Here is a 20277-nt window from a genome sequence, read left to right on the forward strand (position 1 = left end):
TCTGTTTTCCTTTTCCAGAACCACCCAGCCCAGCTGCAGTTTGTAATTCAAGCYGAAAATAAACATCTGGTCATCGATTTGGAGAGGAATGAGTAAGTACCCTGCTGCGTGGTCACTTTGTACTTTCAGAGAAGGGTTATAATTTTGAAATTGATAGTTTGAAATTAACCTGGGGCCAATTTTGCTACTGGTCCCCCATAAAGAGTCCCATAAGGAGAGAGTTTTGTTCCAGTTTGGCTTATGGGTGTATCTGCATTGCTGATAGAGCAAAAACCTCTCTGGTTGTGTGCATTTATGTGGGGCTGAAAATGGACATGTTGCCTCTCAGGGTTTTCTTGTGTATTTGATTTGGGTTTCTCCTCCTTTCCTGTGGTAAGGCCTTTTATTTATAGTAATCCTGCAATCTCTGGAATTCTTTTTGGAGGACTCACCCCTCCTARCACTGCCTGCACCCACAATTTGCTCTGTGCAGTGTCCATAGGGATAATGAGTCAAGACTTTGGGATTAACCCCTGCTGGAATGTCTAACTGGAGCTCTCTGGGTTTGCTGGCGAGGGGATGATGATGGGATGGTGTTGTTATTGCCCAGGACCAGTGCTGGGCTTCAGCCCCTGTTTGTGTCCATCTTTCTCCATGAGCTCTTGGCAAACCCTGCTCGTGTCCATGAGCTTTCAGAGCGGGATCAGGGWCTGCTGCAGACGTGGTCCCATGGGCAGAGTTTTTACAGGAATAAAATCACCTTTCAAATGAAAAAAGTCATCAAAATCTTCATCTGCCCCACAACTGTTTCATTTTCCTCTAAGAGAATCTCAAGGATATTTGTGGGAATCCAGATCAGGACAGCTGTTGGCCAAAGGAAAGGCWAAGATCGCTCTCAACCTAGAGAAAACTTTCTGTAACTGTTCCCAAGATCTGTGAGCTCTGCAGGTTGCCCTGCTGGGGAATCAAAGGCACGAAGGTATTTTGTGCAGTTTGACAGAGAGGGTGCACACAGGAGTGATGCAGTTTAGTGTGTAGGAGGGAGGAATGTGACAGCAAAAGTCCAGGGGAAGCTGGGGATGGAAAACATCCATGAAAAACCACAGGGCACCTCTTTATCCTCAGGAATAAACCAACCCAAGGTGCTTTGTATTCCCAGTCATTTGGATKGACCCCAGTGTTCCCCAGCTGTGATAAATTCTGTTTCACTTCATTATTCGACATCAAACCTAAATCTTGACATTWCTTTGTGTTGTTTTTAATGCTCCTYGGTTACTCAGAACCTGTCCTTGCAGGGTGTGGAGATGCCCCATGCAGAGGTTGCTCTGTTCCAGTAACCAGAGCAGAATTTAATTCCTTTAGTAAACAGGGGTTTAACTTTATATTCCCTTAATCTTTGTCAGAGGGTGTGCCTTCCTCCAGGAATGGGAAATATGCAGCAATTGAGGAAACTATTTACATTCCATGTCAGCGATTAAAAGAACATAAAAAACATAAAAAAACATGAAACTGCTAATACAGGCTCTGCTGAACATACCAAACTCTCTTGTACCTGCAATAAAATCAGATTTAGACGATTGTAAGGTGCAATCTCCACCTGTTTTAGCAGCAGGACAGGAAAGGGCTGTAAATTACCTCTCTTAGTCTGTGTGACTGTGGATTTGGAGATGTTGAGATCTGCTCCTTACGAAATACAACATTTATCCATGGTTATGTTTCAGCTGGGGCAAACTGGGATTATTTTTTTTAGTTCAGTGGGGGTGCCCAGCTGAAGATTTGCATTCTGGAAGAGCTGTGTGTGGTGTTGACAGCACGAGGTTCCTCATCTCAGCAGGAGCTTTGAGGCAGTGGGATGGGACAATCATTGGCATTTGAGGCACACGAGGCTGTTCATGGATCCCAAACCACAGGAGAAAGCTGATCATGGTTTTCAACAATCATTTTGCCCTTTTCTTCAGTATTTCTGACTTTGATGTTCCTAAGAAATTGTGGTGTCCCGAGTCCATGCAGAATTTTCTTCAGCGTGTGCACGTGTAGATCGGTTGTTTCTGTAAATGACACCTTGCACTGGTCTGGAGGACTGGGCTGTGCTTCCCAGGAAAAACAATCCCAAGGTTTTCGTGCTGGTCTGTGGAAGCTGTGGTTGTGTTTCTTCTGCCTGAAGGGCTGGTGTTGGGTTTGTGGCACAAATGGTGACACGGGAGGTGAGGGGACGTGAGCACCCTGCTGCATTCAGGGCTCTGCAGGGGCATGGAGTGAGAAATAATGCCCAGGAGAGGAATGAGAGGCTGCATTTCTGCAGGGCAGACATCTGATGGCAGCAGGCCAGGCTGGACCTGTGGGTTCTGGACTCCAGAGGTGTGAAAATCTCATCCAAAACCTGGGCAGGGGAGCGATGCTCCCATCCCTGCTTCCTGGGAATCTGCAGAGCACACAGCCCCTGCTCCTTCCTTCTGATGTTTGTGTGGATCATGGAGCTCAAAAGCCGTGCAGCACTGAGCCATAAATCACCTGCTGTAGGCAGGAGTGGAGAGAGAAACACAAACCCCTTGTCTGGAGCAAAAAGTGGCAGCACACGAAGCTCTGAGCTGTGTGTTTTTATCTTTCTGTGCTTTCACGTAAAGCAAGGGAGAATGGTGGGGGTGGAGGTGAATGGGACGCCTAAATTACATAATTTCTGCATTGGGTCATACAAAAAAAAAACCCTGGATGCGATTTTCCGTGGCTGGGAGGAACAGCTGCTTTGAGTAGTCTTGACATTAAACTCCATTTAYTGAAAACCTTAGAGATTTTCCAAACCTTGAGTTATATTTCAAAACRTGATTCAGATGCATTAGGCAACCCCAAGTGGGGATCAACGTGTGAAACCATCTGTTATCTGTGGAAATATTGAATGTCAGCTYGGTGTTTTCTGATATTTAGACTCATCAAAATGTGTTCACATGTCCTGGGCAAGATGTTCTGAATTTCTTCTGGAAGAGTTACTGGTACCTGACTTCACAGCCCAGGSTTTGAAACCTTCTCAATGGCTTGCAGCTGTTGGGATTACTTTTGTGGATATTCATTAAATACTTKGGTGATTAATTTCCAGGCACTGCCCATTTGTAATTGCAACCCCGRATTCGATTTGTCAGAGGCAGCAAACCTGCGAGCGGGCTCGTGTTGCGAGTACATTCCTTACCATGATTGAGCTGCAGAAGATGATTGCACTCTTGAGAACCTTCAGCTCTGTAGTGCCTTAAATGTTTTAGAAACACTTGTCATATGGAGAGATTTCCAGAATCAGCAAACCATCCATCAGGCACAAAATAAACCGCTTTTTGGAGCAGCTGACTGGGCTGGGGTGCGGTACATCAGCAATACTGATGCTCTGCTGGTGTGCAAGGGACAGTAATGCATGCACTTCTAAATCCCCTAAAAGCTGATTGCAGCCTGTGGGTCCTGCAGAGGAGCATTTCACAGCGGTGTCAGTGAAACAGAGCCCCTGTGAGATTAAATCTGAGCTGGAGAGTGGAACAGGCTGTGGCTACCGGCTGTTTGTCTGTGACTGGAAACGTTTTGTGCTCTGTCAGGGCTGGGTCTGTGTGCAGCAAAGCTCTTAAGTGTTCTTTTAACTTTAAACATGTGAGCGGGCCAGGTGAAGTCAGCGGAATTGCTGATTTTCAAAATCAATTTCATGCTTACATGATCTGCTGACAAAGGTCATAATTATGAATGTCAGAGAAATGTAACTCYGAGCAGATGTCGGGGAGCTTTCCCTGCACTGTGCAGACCCGGGGCTGGGGCAGAGAGGGATAAAAAAAAGAGAGGAAAGCTGAGATCATTTGAGGGCATGTGAGGGTGAGTAGGGAGGTGGGATGGCTCTGCCCTGAGGACATCCACAACATCCTATGTGTGTCCTGGACAGTTTTCTTCCTGGTGGGACTTTGTTGTCCAGACCTGCAGAGGAGTGAGGTCAGTGTGGTTGTGGCTGCTGGGCCACTGGAACATGGAAATGGAAAGAAAAAGCTGGGATATTTCAGAGGAGCTGAGTTCACTCTTCATTTYCCCATCATTTTATGCTCCTTTTCATCAGGTTTATAGCCCAGCCTTAACAAAGCAATATAAAAAAGGCAATATATGAGGTTACATTGCTGCCTTTTATTCCCTCAGTAAAAATTYTTCAATTTTATCAGGAGACAAAATCCACCTCTGGACATGGTATCACCCTCCATCTTATCCCATAAATCCCTTAGGATCCCAGAGATCTCCAGAGGTTTAGATCATCTCTKACTGCCCCCTGCATATTTTCCACTTCTTCATGGAGACACAGCACCCAGGGTGAGTTGGGATGCAGTGACCCAGAGTTGAAGGTCACTTGGAAAGTTTTTCCCCAGGATTGAGGAGGCTCCAGCAGAATTCCCTGGGCTGGAAATCAGGCAGCAGCCATCTTCCTGCACAGTTCTAACCAGGCTTCAGAGTCCAGCARTATTTTGTTCTCTCTTTTAATTAAAAGAAAAAAAGTCATTCTCTCCACTTTCCTGACCTCCCCGAATGGGAGTGCTGATTGGTGTGCAAGTGACCCTGGAGCTGGATGAATTTTGCAGGGAAATAATCCATTTGTGGTACCAGAGAAAACAGCTGACGAGGTTTGTTAATGAACTGACACGCTCCTATAGAATCCATGGCTCGAAATGCGGATGGAGAAACAAATCCAAACAAACAAATCCAAACAAACAAATCCAAACAAACAAATCCCAAACACAGAGCTGGGACCTGTCAGAGTATCCTCGCTATTGTAATTCTGTGCTGTGTTTTAGCCAAAAAAACTGTGACCTCAGCCTGCTTTATCTGCGAGTGCTGGAGCTGGCAGCTGTACTGCAGCATTTCAGCCTGAGCTGACAGTTGGGATCTCGCTGTAATTGAAGGAAAAGTTTCAATTTAATGGAAGGAAGGAACAGTTTTTCCCCTTTCTGCGATGGCAGCAGTCAGGATGGTCTGAGCCACCCTGAGATGTGGCAATTAAGCTACCACGGCTACCATAAAAGTGGAATCAGTCTGTGGCTCTGAGGGTACAGGTATTTTGCACAGGTTTAGGGTGTAAAAAGTGAATATTTAGCACGGGCATCAAGAAACCAAAGTTTGTTCTATGATTTTTAGCAATGGTAGTGGAGGCGGTGGGGTCAGGGCTACCTTTGTGTCATTTTGGAGTGAAAGTATTCAGCCCCACCAGGAGAGAAACTGCTGCTTTTTTAGTCTGTTTTTTTCTCTCCTTACAATCACAGAATCATAGAAAGTCTTGGGTTGAAAGGGATCATCCAGTTCCAAGCCCCACAAAAATGAGGAGTTCCCCAGGAGGAGTTCCCARCTCCTTCCATGAATACACCAAAAGAAAGGAACAGTGAGAGAACACATTTATATGCTGATATAACCTGCTGGAAGAGGAGAGGATAAAAGGACTTAGAAATACTGAGAATTCTGAGACCGTTTTGTGGCTGGCTGTCATAATTTCTGTCAAGGTCAGGCTGCTTTTCCCATGCCCACAGAACAGCCGGATGATGGGGCTGTGCCAAATTTCCTGGAGAGGACAGAGGGCTGTGTCCTACTCACATCCCAAACCCTGGTTCTGGGACATGTATGGGGTCAGAGGAGTCAGGGCTGCTGTGCCAAATTCCTTGGAGAGAAGAGAGGGCTTTGTCCTACTCCCATCCCAAACCCTGGCTCCAGGGCACATATGGGGTCAGAGGAACCAGGGCTGTCCTGCTCCTGCCCTGCAGCATGGGCACYTGTGAAGGACTGAGGGATCATCCCCTTTTTTTTGTGGGAAAACTGAGATATGAGAGGTTTAACACTTTTGTCTGTTCTGCAGAGCCACAGATCTGGTTCACTGGGCAAACAAAACCCATCTGGTGGGTGGGACAGGTGCTGGTTTCTCTGCACGAGGATTTTCCTGAGCTTCCAGAGCATCATCAGCTGGCAGCTCTGAACCAAGCCAGCCCCAAGTTTTGATTGTTCACTGTCAGAGCAATCCCAGAGCTGTCCCTCCCAGTGAAAACCAGAACAGTAATAGAGGCAGATGTTAATAAATGTAATACAGCATCAGCCTGCTTTGCGTTTTGCTCTCTGAGTGTACTACAGCAGCACAATCTGGTATTTTCCAAGCAGTGTTTGAGGCTCCYCTGGCCGTGCAGAATGTGAGGTTTTCAGCACTTTGCTCTGCCCGTGGCTCCGGGGAAAAGCAGGAATGCTGCTCCCTCCCTCWGCGGGCTGAGCTCAGCCCCAGCGCCGCGATAATGAGCACACGGCAACGCGCAGTCCTGGAGGAGAGCAAATCCATAACTGGGGAGAGACGGGAGATAAAACCTTCCTGGAAAGCTCCCAAAGTCCCGCTGATAGCGCAGCCCGCGTGGCGAGGAGYGCCGCGTGGCCCAGGGCAGGGAAAGGATGGGAGGCTCCAGCTGGAGCTCCAGGTTTTTGTTGGCTCACAAAACCTCCCGAGGGCTCCTCACGTGGTTCTCCTATCTGCTCCTTGGGCAGCTTTCAGAATCCTTCTGCTCGTTGGGGTTTTTTTGTGGTTTGGTCCTGACGTGAGTGAGCAGCATCCCGACAGCAGTGAAGGGGAAATGCTGAGAATCCTCCTGGAGGATCTGCTCTGCTCCAGCACTGCCCAAGGGTTTGGTTCTTCTTCACAACAACTGTAAAGAGACCAGGCCAGAGCCAGGAGGATTCTCCTGCTTCTCAGGAGCACTGGTGGATATGGTTTTTTGTCTTCAGAAACACAGTGGGGAAGGAAAAGTTGTAAATGAGTTTTGAAGTCAAAACCAAGGGTGGGCAGCCCTGGCACAGGGAGCCCAGAGAAGCTGTGGCTGCCCCTGGATCCCTTTGAGTGCCCAAGGCCAGGCTGGACATTGGGGCTGGGAGCAGCCTGGGACAGTGGGAGGTGTCCCTGCCATGGCAGGGGTGGGATGGGATGGGATTTTAGGTCCCTTCCAACCCAAACCATTCTACAATCCTGTGATTCAGGGAATTGTCCCTTCCCTGAGTTTCCCTTTAGGATTTTAGCTGCGGGGTGGAGTAGCCAAAGGGAGACAACAGGAACAGGAGGAAGACCTGTCAGTGTGTGTCCACATCAGAACAAACTAAAAGCAGACATCACAACAGGAAAAAAGAAAAACCGCAACAGTTAAGATTCATTTTAACACATCTTTCATTCTCATACTGGAGATTCATGTCCTCAAGTTTCTTTGTGAAAGAAACTTTGTCATAAGTTTTTGTAAAAGCCAACAAACCAACTAAACCAAAAGCAAACCCCTGATAATGCTGTCACAGTCATGCCTGAATCCTCAGGTTTGGCAGCTTTGTCATGCTGTGGTCATGGAGTTTAGATAAAAGTCTTCCCCTCACACTCTGGCCAGAGTGATTTGTATTTTGAGGTCCTGTGAGATGGTTTACATCCCTGGAGCCTTAAAGGAACACATTTTCATCACGAACTGAGTGTAGGAATTTTTCAAGGGGCTAAGGAGAAACTGGTCATGCTGATCTCATGAAAAGTTCCTACCTCAGTTTCCTTTAAAAATCTCAATCAGGAACCAAGTGCAGGAACTTCCACAGAAACGTTCATTAATTTGTCTCTCTTTTCCCTTTGTTCTTCCTTTTTTCATCTGTATTTTCTCTTGTTTGCCCTTTTTCAAAGCTCCCATGAGAGGGATTTCCAGGTGTGTATGAATTTCCATGGGCACAGCAGGGCAGCCTTCAGCATTTGGAGCATTTTTTTTCCTGCCAGGGCTGCAGGGAACGTGGCCAACGTGCACATACCCCCTCTCCAAAAACATTGGGGTCCTCCTCTGTCACAAAATCCATGGAAAGAGGAGGGAAAGCAGGGGAAAGGAGTGCATGCCTGGTGTCCAGAGCAGAGAGCGATTCCTGGATGTTTCTCTGGGCACGATCCCATTCAACATCCCTGATGTAACGGTTCCTTTTCCATTTTTTCGGTTCCTTTTCCATTTCTCGAGCGCGGCGTGCRTGACTCAGGCTGCAGGCATGTCTGCAGAGCTGCTTGCTGCAACAGCTGGCTCTCTGCAGCTACTCAGGGGAGCTTGGCCTCTTCAGAAAATCCAAAAGGGAAAGGAAAAGACAGAATGAGAATGAAAAAAAGAACGAAATCAAGAAAGAGAGAAAAGGGAGATGAAAGGTACTCGAGGACAAGATTTTTCTGTGTGTGGGACTGAATTTGGAGGAGAAGCAGACACTTTGCTGGATGCTGAATTTTAGCCTCTTTCCAGAAAATGTCAGTTCCTTTCCAAGTGACAGAGCAGTTTCTTGGGGCTCCAAGGATGGCAGAAATTGCTGCTGGAGGAATCCAAACTTATTCCAGCCTGCAGAGCACAGGGCTGTGTCAAGCCAAGCCACCCAGCTCCCCACAGGCAACGAGGGATCCCGGCTTTATTTCTCTCATTTTCTCCCAGCTGAGCCCCAGGATGGGTTTGCTCACATTCTGAGAMCCCSAGGATGGGTTTGCTCACATTCTGAGAGCCCAAGGATGGGTTTGCTCACATTTTGAAGATGAAAAGCAGYGAGCGAACACGAAGCATTGCGCTATCAGCCAAGAGGGCTGATGCAAAAAGCAGAGTCTATATGGAGAGTGGGGAGGAAATACATATATGGAAACATAAGCTTGGCAAGAGGGCGCTTTGCTTTCCCCCTTCTTTGATGTCTGGCCTCAGTCATCCAGACAGATTCCTTCAAGAAATTGAGCCAATTTATTCYGGTGCTTTTATCTCCTACCTGCTCCTGCTCATTTGAAGGAGCTGTGAAAAGCCCTCAGCCTTTGTAGGAACGGGGTAATTTGAGAACGCGGTAATGATCCACCGAAATTGAGCTATTCCTGGCAATTCCTGCTTCCCAGTCCTCCCAGGAGGAGGGCAGAGCCTGCCTGYTCCTTCCTCTGCCCCACATTTTGTGTTTCTCCAGGAAAAGTGCAGTGTCTCTTCCGACTGATGCCTTAGGATTTTTAGTTTCTATATTTTCATGTATCTGTATTCTTGAAATTCTCCAGTGCACAGCACTAAAGCTCCTGTTCTCCCATCTTTAAACAAAACAATTCCTCTCTGAGCCTGAAATCCAAGGACTTTTCACTGCTCAGTGCCCCAAAATCTGGAAGCAACAGAGAATTGGGGTGAGCAAATTTGGGGGAATTGACATCATCACCTGAAGGTGTCATTGGGGAATTGGGGCCCGATAATGTTCATAAAACTGAACTTATAAAAGGTGAATATCTCATGACTCAGGGTGCATTTTAGGTGCAGCCTCAGGAGGAGGCTTTGTCTGCCCTCAATGTCCCAGCAGGCCTGGATTGCATTTATCTGCTTTTTTTCTCTTAACTTTGGCCTCTGTTTTAGGTGAGCCTTGTTTTAGGCATCACTGCCCGATGCTCTTCCTTTCCCTAAGGAAAACAAGAGTTTTGTTCACTTACAGCCCCACTCTGGGTTCAGTTTCAATGCAGCCTTTATCACATTACATATTTTATCTGCCCAGCATATTCTGCTACAGCTTAGGCATAGAAAGGTCGTGTTTTATAACAGATCTTTCTGTTAAAAACGAAGAATGAGGAAATGTACCTCCTGTGCTCTGATAAAACACATAAACTTTTGGCTTTGGAAAAGCTGCCTATGACATTTAGAAATGAAAAGGCAAGCTCCATCACCAAATTAATCAGGAGTACATCTCTACAGCCCGCTCTGATTCAGGGGAATGGCTTCCCATTCACATGAGAAATGAATCTGATACATTTGAATGTTAGTTTCACTCGGTATATTAGATAAAGAAAAAAAAACGCAACTGGATGTGAATTAGGAAATGGAAGCAGAAATATTTTTACAACTTAGACTGAAAACCATGGAAATGACAGTTTTCTTTGCATTACAAACAGCCCCTCAGGTAGAGCTCAGGATTGTCTGTGGTGCCTTGTGCTGGCGTGGTTGACAGGCAGGTTCTGCCTTTTCTCCTCAGCACCGAGCCTTGCTTGCACTTTGTGCCCTCCATCCCATCCCTCTCCCCCTCCCAAGCCATTGGTAAAACAAACTCCACATTCCCCCAAAATCATTTATCCCTGCTCTAATTGAGCACCAAGGCAGTAAATGCCTTATCAGTTGAAACAGCGGGCTGGATAATTCCGAGCAGATGTCTCCCTTTCTTCAATCACAACATCAGTTATGTCTTGGTCACTCTTGATTAGCTGATTCTTACATAATGAGGAGCTGCAGTTAATGGCCACTTCTCCGTGGGCTGAGCAGGCTGGAGAGAGCAGCTCTGCCCCTGGAGAACAAGAGGCTGATGAGGCAGTGAAATCAAGCTCGGTGCGATGAGGCTGCCTCGTGACTCACGAGGAGGGAGAGATGATGCTCTGCTCTGCTCTGCTCTGCTCTGCTCTGCTCTGCTCTGCTCTGCTCTGCAGATGAAATTTCAGAGGTGAAATATCTCTGATGGAGACCAGTTGTAAAAGCACAGCTCAGGGTTTAATAAATGTGCTGGGGTGACTCAGAAATCCAGTGGGCACGTTTTGGTGTTTCCTGTGTTGGATGCTTCTCCTGGCTGGTCTGGGACATTCTTGCACCCATGTGCTCCACCATAAATATGAAAATAAGAGCCATCAGAACCCTTAATTTTGCCTGAAAAATGGGCAAATCCCCCTTAAAGAACTGGGTGTCCTTTATGGGCTAGGTGTGGCATAATTTGATTAAATTTAAAACTAATCTGCTTGATGATTGGATTGAAGCTACACCAATTCAACAAGTTTCATAAACCCCTTTGAGATAGCTTTGAGTTGGACAAATGAAAATCCAACCCAGGAAAAAGCAGGAATTCTTGTTACACAAAGAATGAAAAATTGAATGTATTTCTTACTCCTATAAAAACAGACCAAAAAAAACCCCAAATACAAATAAATAACACCCCATTATTAGCTGGATGATAGTGTTGAGGTAAAATAAAACCCAGCAGTGACTGCAACACAAACACTTCTGAAACAAAAATATTTGGGGAGGAGAGGAGGGAATGTGCTGGGAAGGTCTAATTGTTTTATTAGAGAAGTGGGTGGTTATTAGTGTCTTCTGAAAACAAAGCAGTCAGGAACAAGKAACTCCTATTTTCACTTGCTTTTGGGTTGTGTTAATACAATCTTTGTTCATGGAGGAGTTAAAAGTCTTCCTCACTTTGTTCTGTGGATGCAAATTGTGGCAAATTAAAGCYTTTCCAGAGCATTTTGTGGATAATGTTCAAGCAGGGCAGGCATTTGACTTCCTTTGAGCTCAGAGCCCTGGTGGYTGGATGTGATGACCTTCTTTTAAAAGGAAAACAAAACCAGTTCTCATTAGGAGGTGTTTACTTGGTAGCACCTGTTTGATCTTTTTAAATAATAAGTGCTGTTATTTTCTGAAGAGGAGTAYGGCTTTTTATACTAATTTAGAACAGTATCCATCAAAATTGCAAAATTGCAGCTCCTTGAGAGGAGTTACGGGCGCCTCAGTGTAAAGTTGGCTTTATGTTGATGAAGTTTGCCCAACTTATCCTGCAAGAAATCAGCGCTTTCCCTTTGCTTGGCAATTCCTGGAAGAAAAATACTCAGCATCATCTGGGCAGCATCTGAGAAACTGCTTTATTTTGGGTTTTCCAGGGTGTGTGTTCATTTATTTCATTCCCGCACCTCCTGATAATTTAATTCAGATCAATGGTGAGGTCTGTCCTTCTTCCTGCAGCACAGCTGGCATTGTTAAACACCCAAAACTTCTGAAAAACAGGGACAGAGAACACTTGCACCTTCTTTTTCTTCCAGCCCAGGGGCAGCATCAGTGTCCCCCCAAAGAGCCCCAAGGTGTTGGGGACCAGCACTGAGTCACCAGCAGCAAAAAGAGCCAGCAGCAAATATATATATATATTTTATAAGCAATGAATTCACTTAGTAGGAAAGGGCAGGGTAGAGAATGAATTGTTTAACAGATTAATGTGAATGTCTTTTATATTTTATAAACCTCTTAATTCCCTGGTGTGCTGAGCCAGGTTTTGTTTATGTACATGGAAACATGAAATCTTTTCCAGTCCCTGTGCAAATAACACAGAATTGGACTTCATTACATTGGCTAATTTAACAAGTCCTGGGAGGCTTTTTGTTACTGGGGGATGGAGGAGGAGCCACGAGCCAGAAGTGCTGCACCAGCACAATCTCTTGGAGTGAAATAATCTGCCTTTGCTGCCGGGAAGGCTTTGCYTGGGAGGCCTGAGCACAAAGATTTGGGGCAAAACCCAATTTTCCTCTGGGGCTACCTGGGCAGGAGCCTTGGTGGCCACCTCTGGCCCAGCTCCTGCTGCAGCACATTCTGATGTTGGTTCCTCAATATAGAGTTGGAAATATCCAGATTTAGTGATGCTCTGAGCTTTAATGAAGGATTTGGAGATATTTTCTTTGTAATGAAGAGCATTAACATTCTAAGAGGGGGAATTTATTTATCTCTCCTAACTAGTGGATAATCGTRGTGCTGAGAAGCAGGGCATTTAAAACTGCTGATATTATTGCTGCTGCGCCAGTTAAACAGAACTAATGCAAGCATTGCATAAATATTTTAACAGCTTTTTTACTGTATTTCTTTAGAAAATGTTTAAAGAGCCACCTAATGTCAGACMGAGATACTTCCTGAGTAAACCCTTGTTAATTCTCCCTTAATGGCTTTATTAGCATTGTATAATTGAATATTGATACATTTAGCAGCCCTTTAAGTGTCCTGTTTTATTGAGGTGCTGCACTCACATATTGATAAGTGGCACGACGTTGGAGCACAGATTAATTGCATCTTTGCTTAGTTCTCCTCGAGCTGGTTCACCGTGRAAGATGAAACGTGGGTACAGGAGAGCTGTCTCTTTTATCAGCTTGATGTATTTTCTATGCATCGTTTGTACCACTTAATTTAGCTTCATTTTGATTCCCAGTATGCCCAGTTAGTACGAGCATGATCACACTGCCAGAGATAGGGGAGTCTAAATATTTTACTCGGTGAAATGTTCTGTCTTTTATCTCCTCTCTTATGAATAATTTACTTGTTGGTGCAGCTTCAGAAGTGAATCCCGCTCTGCAAAAACATATATATTTTACTGGGAAAAGCAAGGATTACAGGGATATTAGCTTTCTCCTTGGAAACTCTCCTCACGGTATCAGAGGTGTGCAGAGAGGTGGATGCCTGGTCTTGTGTTCTTGGGTGTTTTTTTTCCTTTCCTTCCATCAGAAACGCTGGCATTACCATACATATTTAATCACAGCATGGCTGCTTTCCTCGTCTCCAACATTCCCCTTTGCTTCTTTATGCATATTTTTTACACAGTTCAAGCGGGGTGAGATTCATCCAAGAGCAAGGGGAGCATGGAAGATCATGTAGTGTCTGCAAACCTCATCTCTGGGGCTTTTGGCGGCGCTGCAATTTGCATATGAGCTGAGGTGAATTTTATAGGTCTTCCTAATGTTTATTCTCATCCTGTTGTTAAGGCAGTTAGAAAGGAGAAAAATCCCRTTTTTTGTTGGCTTTTACAGAACTTTTTTATTAGGGGTTGTAGCCTGGTGGGATTGGGCTTTGCTCCCAGGGAATAGGGGCAGGAGGAGAGGGAATGGCCTCAGGATGGGACAGGGAAGGGCTGGGGGGGACATTGGGGACAATTTCTGCAGGGAAAGGAGAGGCTCAGATAAGACACACACAAACTTTGGAATTTCCTGTGGAAAACCCTCCTTGTCCAGCAAGGTGAACAGGAGCTGCTGCAATGAAAACAGAATGATTGTGGTGAGTCCTGGAGGTCAGGAGGTCACCTGTGCACCCATCTGGATGCTGAAACCTGCTCTGGTTTTCACTCCTGGAGGGATTCTGAGAGCAGGATTTGTCAGGAAGGAATTACTGGAATGCAGAGATAAGGAAGAATTAAGATCATATCACAGTCCAAGCAAAAGATGAATGTCCAGGATGTGACTGGCAGTGCAACTGTTGATAGGGCTAAAATATGAGCATCCTTTAACCCTGGAATCTGCACACCAAGGATGAGGCTGAGTGCCCAGCTGGCACTGGAAGAGGACGTTGGGAAACCCTCTTTTCCTTTAGGAAATTGTGTAAGGWAAGAATCATAAGGAAACTGATAAGACATGATAATCCCTGATTAAAATCGTACAGGAAGCACAGGTTAGGTCATGGGATCCATCGCTTCTTTAAGGTCATCTTCATTTGCAAAGCTGTGTTGGTGTCAGTGATGAACAATTTCTCTRACTTCTCCATATCAAGATTTTYCTGTTCCCTAAATAAAAAAWAAAAAAAAWTTGGAAAAAGACTAAGTAGGGAGGAAGATTAACAGGTAATGGGAGAGAGCAAATTGATCACAGGACAGATTCTTTGCTTACAAAATTTATGGTAAAGGGAAAACTGCTGGGAAATAGGTCATAAAAGAGATGTAAAATGAAGCCACTTGTGTAGTTCATTCCTGATGTAATTTCCTAAWGGAAAAGGCACTGCCAGGGATGGGGCAGCCACAGCTTCTCTGGGCASCCTCTGCCAGGGCCTCCCCACCCTCATGGGGAARAGTTTCTTCCTCATTTCTCATTTTAATYTACCCTCTTCCAGTTTWAAATGAACAAACACTCRGCAATGSTGTTGGGTTGAAGTTTGGTCAAGRAAAAATTAGGAAGCTTGAGTCTTAGAAAAAGGTTTAGGATGTGATTTAAGTTTAAAATTAGCCTGGTTTTGGATACATTTGTGCTTTTTTATCATCCGTGTGTGTTTGGTTCAGAGGAGAATGGGAGCTGCWCTCAGACATGCTTAGAGAAGAGCTAATGTTCTGTATTCAGCTATTTTAGCAAAAGTCAATTCTCATTTATTTCCGTGTATTACTCATGTCATTGCATGAATCATTGCGAAAGATATGGAGATGAGAATAAAAAAAAAAAGAGCTAAATTGGAAAGGCCTAGTATTTTTCATACATTGCCAGTTATGACATTTAATCTTAATTGTGTCTGAATTTGACTGATTTTCCAATTGCCTGAGTTTAGCAAGAGTTATGTTGTTGCTAGGACACAGAGACTTTGTGTGATACAACTATCATCAACCTAAAAGAAAGATTTTAAAGACTGAATCTCGTATTTGCACTCTCAAGTACATTTTGAGCAGTGATATCCTAATGCAGAAGGACTACAACATCCTCGTTCTGAAACAAAGCCATCGAGCAGTGGTTAAGAAATATCTCATTTTTTAGTTAAGAAATGTCTCATTTTTTGATCTTTCTGTGGATAAACTGGAAAGAGGAGCATGTCCACCCTCGTTGTCATTTCCTGTGGTTCCTTAGTCACAGTTTGTTTGACCTTTTCATGTTCTCAGTGGTGAATTTGGTCTGGTTTGGGTTTATTCTGTTCCATGGGGGAGGTGTCCTGGTACTGCCCATTTCTGCTGCTGCTTTGCTTCCTCCTTTTGAAAATCCATCATTTATTTTTGGGCACAGGGTTGGCTGGCTCTCCATCCCCTCCAAGGGCATCTATTACTGCCTGGGCAATTCCCTGCTTGTGTCCCTCTGAACCATCCTTACAGTAATTACAAATCCTAATTCCACACTGGTGACTTCCCAGGCCAACCTCTGAGATGTTTTTTATGGAAAGATTTGAGGCTGTGGGTTTTATGAATCAACTGAATTCCTTTGTCAGCAGCAGTGCCTTCATTTCTGACCCTCTCAGCCCTGAAAGTCCCTGCTACAATTCCTGTAATGGTGCAGAGTAAGGACCTGTGAGGTCCTTTCCAGGTGTGATTTGTGTCCCTGGAGCCACCAGAGCTCTGCAGGTGRCTTAGGTGCAGAATTGCTTCCCCTAAATGTAGGAATCCACTGCTAATTGGGCTGAACTATTTATGACTTTGACCCAGCTCTTAGAGCAGGGCACAGCTCTGGGCACATTTCAGGACCCAAAAGCTCGCCCTGGGTGACCTGACAGGTCCTTTGTTAACCCTGAGAGATAACTGGTGTGGAAATGGACTCATTAAAGCTGTTAGTTAGGAATCTTCCAAATTACCCATGTTTGGGTCCCAGTGARTTCACACCACTCCACAGGATCCACTCAGTCCCATTTATTATCAGTAAGATTAGGAAAACTGTAGGATGGCAGGAGTGAAGCTTGGAAATCCTTTGGTTTCCTATTTTTCTGTCCTGAAGACAGGCATTTCTGGATAAAATCTTTAGATCCTTTTTTATTTTTTGTCTCCCGAGGAAATAGTTTGAAGGAAAACATTGTAATTTTTTTCTGAAGGATTGTAGAGACTGTCATCGGTGTAACAAAAATGGGATTGCTAAACACAACCCTCAAGCTAACAAAATATTCAGACCATAGTGTGTGGGACTCCAAAATAATAAATTTGAAGTGAATATGGAATCATTAAGGTTGGAAAGTCCTCCAAGGTCATCGAGTCCAACCATTAAAGCCCCCACTGACCCATGTCCCCAAGCACACATTTACACCTAGCAAATAAAACATCCATTTAGAGCATGTTAAAACATTGAATTTCCCAACTTTATGGAGAATTTTATTTTTATTACGAAAACTTTTGCTGAATATCACCTTTTSTTTTGGTTGGAACTTAATGTTTCAGCACAGGAATGTGGTACAAGGCCAAGGCCACCACAGTTAAAATGTCATTTATCTTCTGAGTTCATGAAAAACTGGAAGAAGTTTGAAATTTATGGGGGCAGAAGACAATGAGTGTTTTACTGGGGCCATTTGCAACTGTCATTTGCATGAAATTAAAGATGGTCCCTTATAAATTTATGTATGAAGTTCTGACAATCCACGTCATTTTGGAGACAGAGATTTAGAGTGTGATACTGCAATAACATTTGGTAGMTATATTGCTAGATCAAAGTCTGTTGATATTAATACGAAATTTCAGTTTTCTTTATCTTTTTTACAAGGAACTTTTTTTTTTTTTTTCCCCACCCTGGAGGAGTCTCCAGTAATCAGTGGTTCAGCAGGATTTCAGCAGGCCCAGGGAAGGGTAGAACCAACCCTCTTTTAGCACTCTTTGCTGCTTGATGTCTTTAAATATTTTCTCCAAAAAATGGCACTTTTGAGGTGAGAAGAAATAATAAAAAAAAGCTCTTTTAGCCAACATGAAAACTCAATGTGGCCAAAACCTGACATTTTAGGGCATCCAGAGAAGCTCTTGTGTTTGGAGGGTGAATATACAACTTCAGATGCTATGGGAGAGTGTGAACAGGAATGCTGTGGGCCAGAAAACTGGAAATGGATGATGTTCTACTGAAGAAATATGCTCGTGTTATCACCCTTGGCTGACTTAGCTTGGGGTTTGGATTAATTACCAAAAATTGTGGGGGTTTGTGCTCACCAGAAATGTCTTCATTATTRCAGATACAGCTGACACCATGCAGCTGCCAGCACCTTTTTTTATTTTAACAAGTTCCACCCTCTTACCTCTTCCCTGTTTTAATGCCTGCATCATCTTGCCAGAATATCAGATTATCTTCTCCAAGTATCTGTGGCTGCTGACCTGGTCACTACTGAAGATTTTTACATCCTGACCTGGTCAATAAAATGTGTTCCAGACACCCAGTTTTCACTCGTTATCTCTGCAGTTACAGAATGTATCCCTAATGAATCATTTCCAGAACATCTGGATGGCTGTGGATAATGACATCCAACTGGAATTTCTCCTGTTGCCACTGCTCTTCATTTATGATTAATATTTTATCAGAATATGTTCTATCACAGAATGGTTTGAGTTAGARGAGASCTCAGAGCTCATCTCATTCCACCCCATTGCCAAGGRCAGGGACGCCTCCACCACACCAGGTTGCTCATGTGTAAAAATACTGTTTCAGGAAAATCCTTTTTATTTATAAAATGTGTGTTTATCTCGATAGCAACAGAGGATTTCCTCTGTGAAATGGAGCACAAATATCTCCAGATTGTTCAGGTGTTCTCAGCTGTGACATTCTGGAAGGTTCTGGGACAGTGGCAGTTCCTTTAATCCCTCTGCTGTCCTCCTGTTCCCCAGCAGAGTTTTAGGGCTTCTAACATAGCATTCTGATTGTTTTGGGGTTATTATGAGGTTCTGGGAATTTCTCAACCTGGCTGGGCAGGGCTGATGTTGCAGACACTGCTCTGAAAGGAGCATTTACTACCAGGTGATTCCTTTTGCGTTCCTGTGATTCCTTTGCAAACTGTTTATGCCATGGAATTTTCTCAAGCAACACCATAATTTGGTCATTTGAGGATGGAAATGTAAGGATCAGGGGCCTAAAATATTGGGTGAGGTTTTGTGACCCCTTTGAATGATATCTAAGCATAAAAAGGTTCAGCTCCATGAAAACAGATCCATTTTTAATGTGTCATAAGGGTCTTACCTGCTGGATAGAAAATATTCCTTTCTCAGGTGCAAATTATCTCTCAATGGTGCTTCAAAAACACTTTCATTATTAACATTTTGGGGTTTTAACTTGGCTTGAACTTGACTTTTCAGATTAGCTTTTAAGAGCTCATGTATTACCAGAAGACACGTACACGAGACCTGATTGACATTCTGGTATGGATGAGTTAATGAAGTTAACACAGGAAGATAAAATAGAATAAACATTAATTTATTTCTGTGTCCATGTAAGCCTTGTCTAGTGCAGTGACTGATTTCTTCAGGGAAAAAATATCTTTGACCATAGCTTTGGATCAGCTCCCTGCAATCTGTCCAAGTCAAGCTTTCAATATCATTTTCAAGCATGTTTCTTTGAAGCAAGTATTTGACCTAGTAAACCATCATATTTCACTGTCACAATTATGATTCCCTTGGGAATTAACCATGTTTATCCAATTTCACATGTTCTGTTGTGCTATCCCTCACTGTTGGGAAGCTGATGCTTTGGAAATGCAGTTCTGGCAGGGAATTACGTGACCTTGAAGGACAGASTTGCAGTTTATATCTGCTTGGTCTTTTCACAGTTTATTTCTAGCTGCTCATTCTCCAGTTTATATCTACCTGCTCTTTCTTCAGTTTATTTCTACCTGCTCTTTTTCCAGTTTATATTTTCCTGTTCTTTCTCCAGTTTGTATTTTCCTGCTCTTTCTTCAGTTTATTTCTAACTGCTCTTTTTCCAGTTTATATTTTTCTGTTCTTTCTCCAGTTTTTTTTTCTACCTGCTCTTTCTCCAGCTTATATTTACCTGTTCGTTTTCCAGTTTATTTCTACCTGCTTTCTCCAGTTTATTTCTACCTGTTCCTTCTCCAGTTTCTATTTTCCTGCTCCTTCTCCAGTTTCTATTTTCCTGCTCTTTCTCCAGTTTATTTCTACCTGTTCCTTCTCCAGTTTCTATTTTCCTGCTCCTTCTCCAGTTTCTATTTACCTGTTCCTTTTCCAGTTCATATTTACCTGTTCTTTCTCCAGTTTCTATTTACTTGTTCCTTTTCCAGTTTATTTCTACCTGCTCTTTCTCCAAATTCTATTTTCCCTCTCCTTCTCCAGTTTCTATTTTCCTGCTTTTTCTCCAGTTTCTACTTACCAGTTTCTTTTCCAGTTTATTTCTACCTGCTCTTTCTCCAGTTTATATTTACCTGTTCCTTTTCCAGTTAATTTCTACCTGCTCATTCTCCAGTTTCTATTTTCCTGCTTTTTCTCCAGTTTCTATTTAACTGTTCTTTTTCCAGTTTATTTCTACCTGCTCTTTTCCCAGTTTATTTTTACCTGCTCTTTCTCCAGTTTCTGTTTTCCTGCTCCTCCAGTTTCTATTTTCCTGCTCTTTCTCCAATTTCTATTTTCCTGCTCTTTCTCCAGGGCTCTCTCCCAGGGCTGACCAAGCATTCTGGTGGATTCTCCTTCGTGCAGAACAATTCCTGGGGACAGAGCGGGGAATGCAGCCCATGGACAACCATTGAGCAGAAAATCAGAGCCTTGCAGGGAGTGCTGCTCCTTTTTTCATGCCAGGGAATCTGATGGGATCGGGGATTGGAGTGCACAGCCCTGCTGAAGGGATGTGGGATATCAGAGATGAGCCAGAGGGGAAAACTCCTGTGAAACCTTTGGAAACAGAGGGGTGATCCCAATGACAGCTTTGCTATGCTGAGGGATATCCAAAAATTGCTGCCAGTCTGGAGGRGTTTGGGTGCAGGGTTTGGATTTGTTCCCAAGGAGTTGTGTGACATCACCAGGCTCCCAAGGACGGGAAAGGCAAAGGGTGGAAAGGGTTGGAAGGAAACTCAGCTGGGGAGAAACCAGCACAGATCATCAGCTGAGAATCCCCTGGTTTGCTGCAGAGGAATT

General features: G+C 44.1%; 1 protein-coding gene across 1 annotated transcript in view; it reads left to right on the forward strand.

Moving 5' to 3' along the window:
* ADAM12 (ADAM metallopeptidase domain 12) overlaps positions 1 to 20277 on the forward strand; it is a 159803-nt gene that overhangs the window by 39053 nt on the left and 100473 nt on the right. Inside the window, exon 3 of the mRNA XM_057378427.1 lies at positions 19 to 92. Coding sequence (XP_057234410.1) covers positions 19 to 92 — 74 coding nt within the window. The remainder of the gene's footprint in view (positions 1 to 18; positions 93 to 20277) is intronic.

Source organism: Malurus melanocephalus, unplaced genomic scaffold (assembly GCF_030028575.1).
Source record: "Malurus melanocephalus ecotype Western Australia unplaced genomic scaffold, MMel_1.1 scaffold_358, whole genome shotgun sequence".
In the NCBI taxonomy this organism is placed as follows: domain Eukaryota; kingdom Metazoa; phylum Chordata; class Aves; order Passeriformes; family Maluridae; genus Malurus; species Malurus melanocephalus.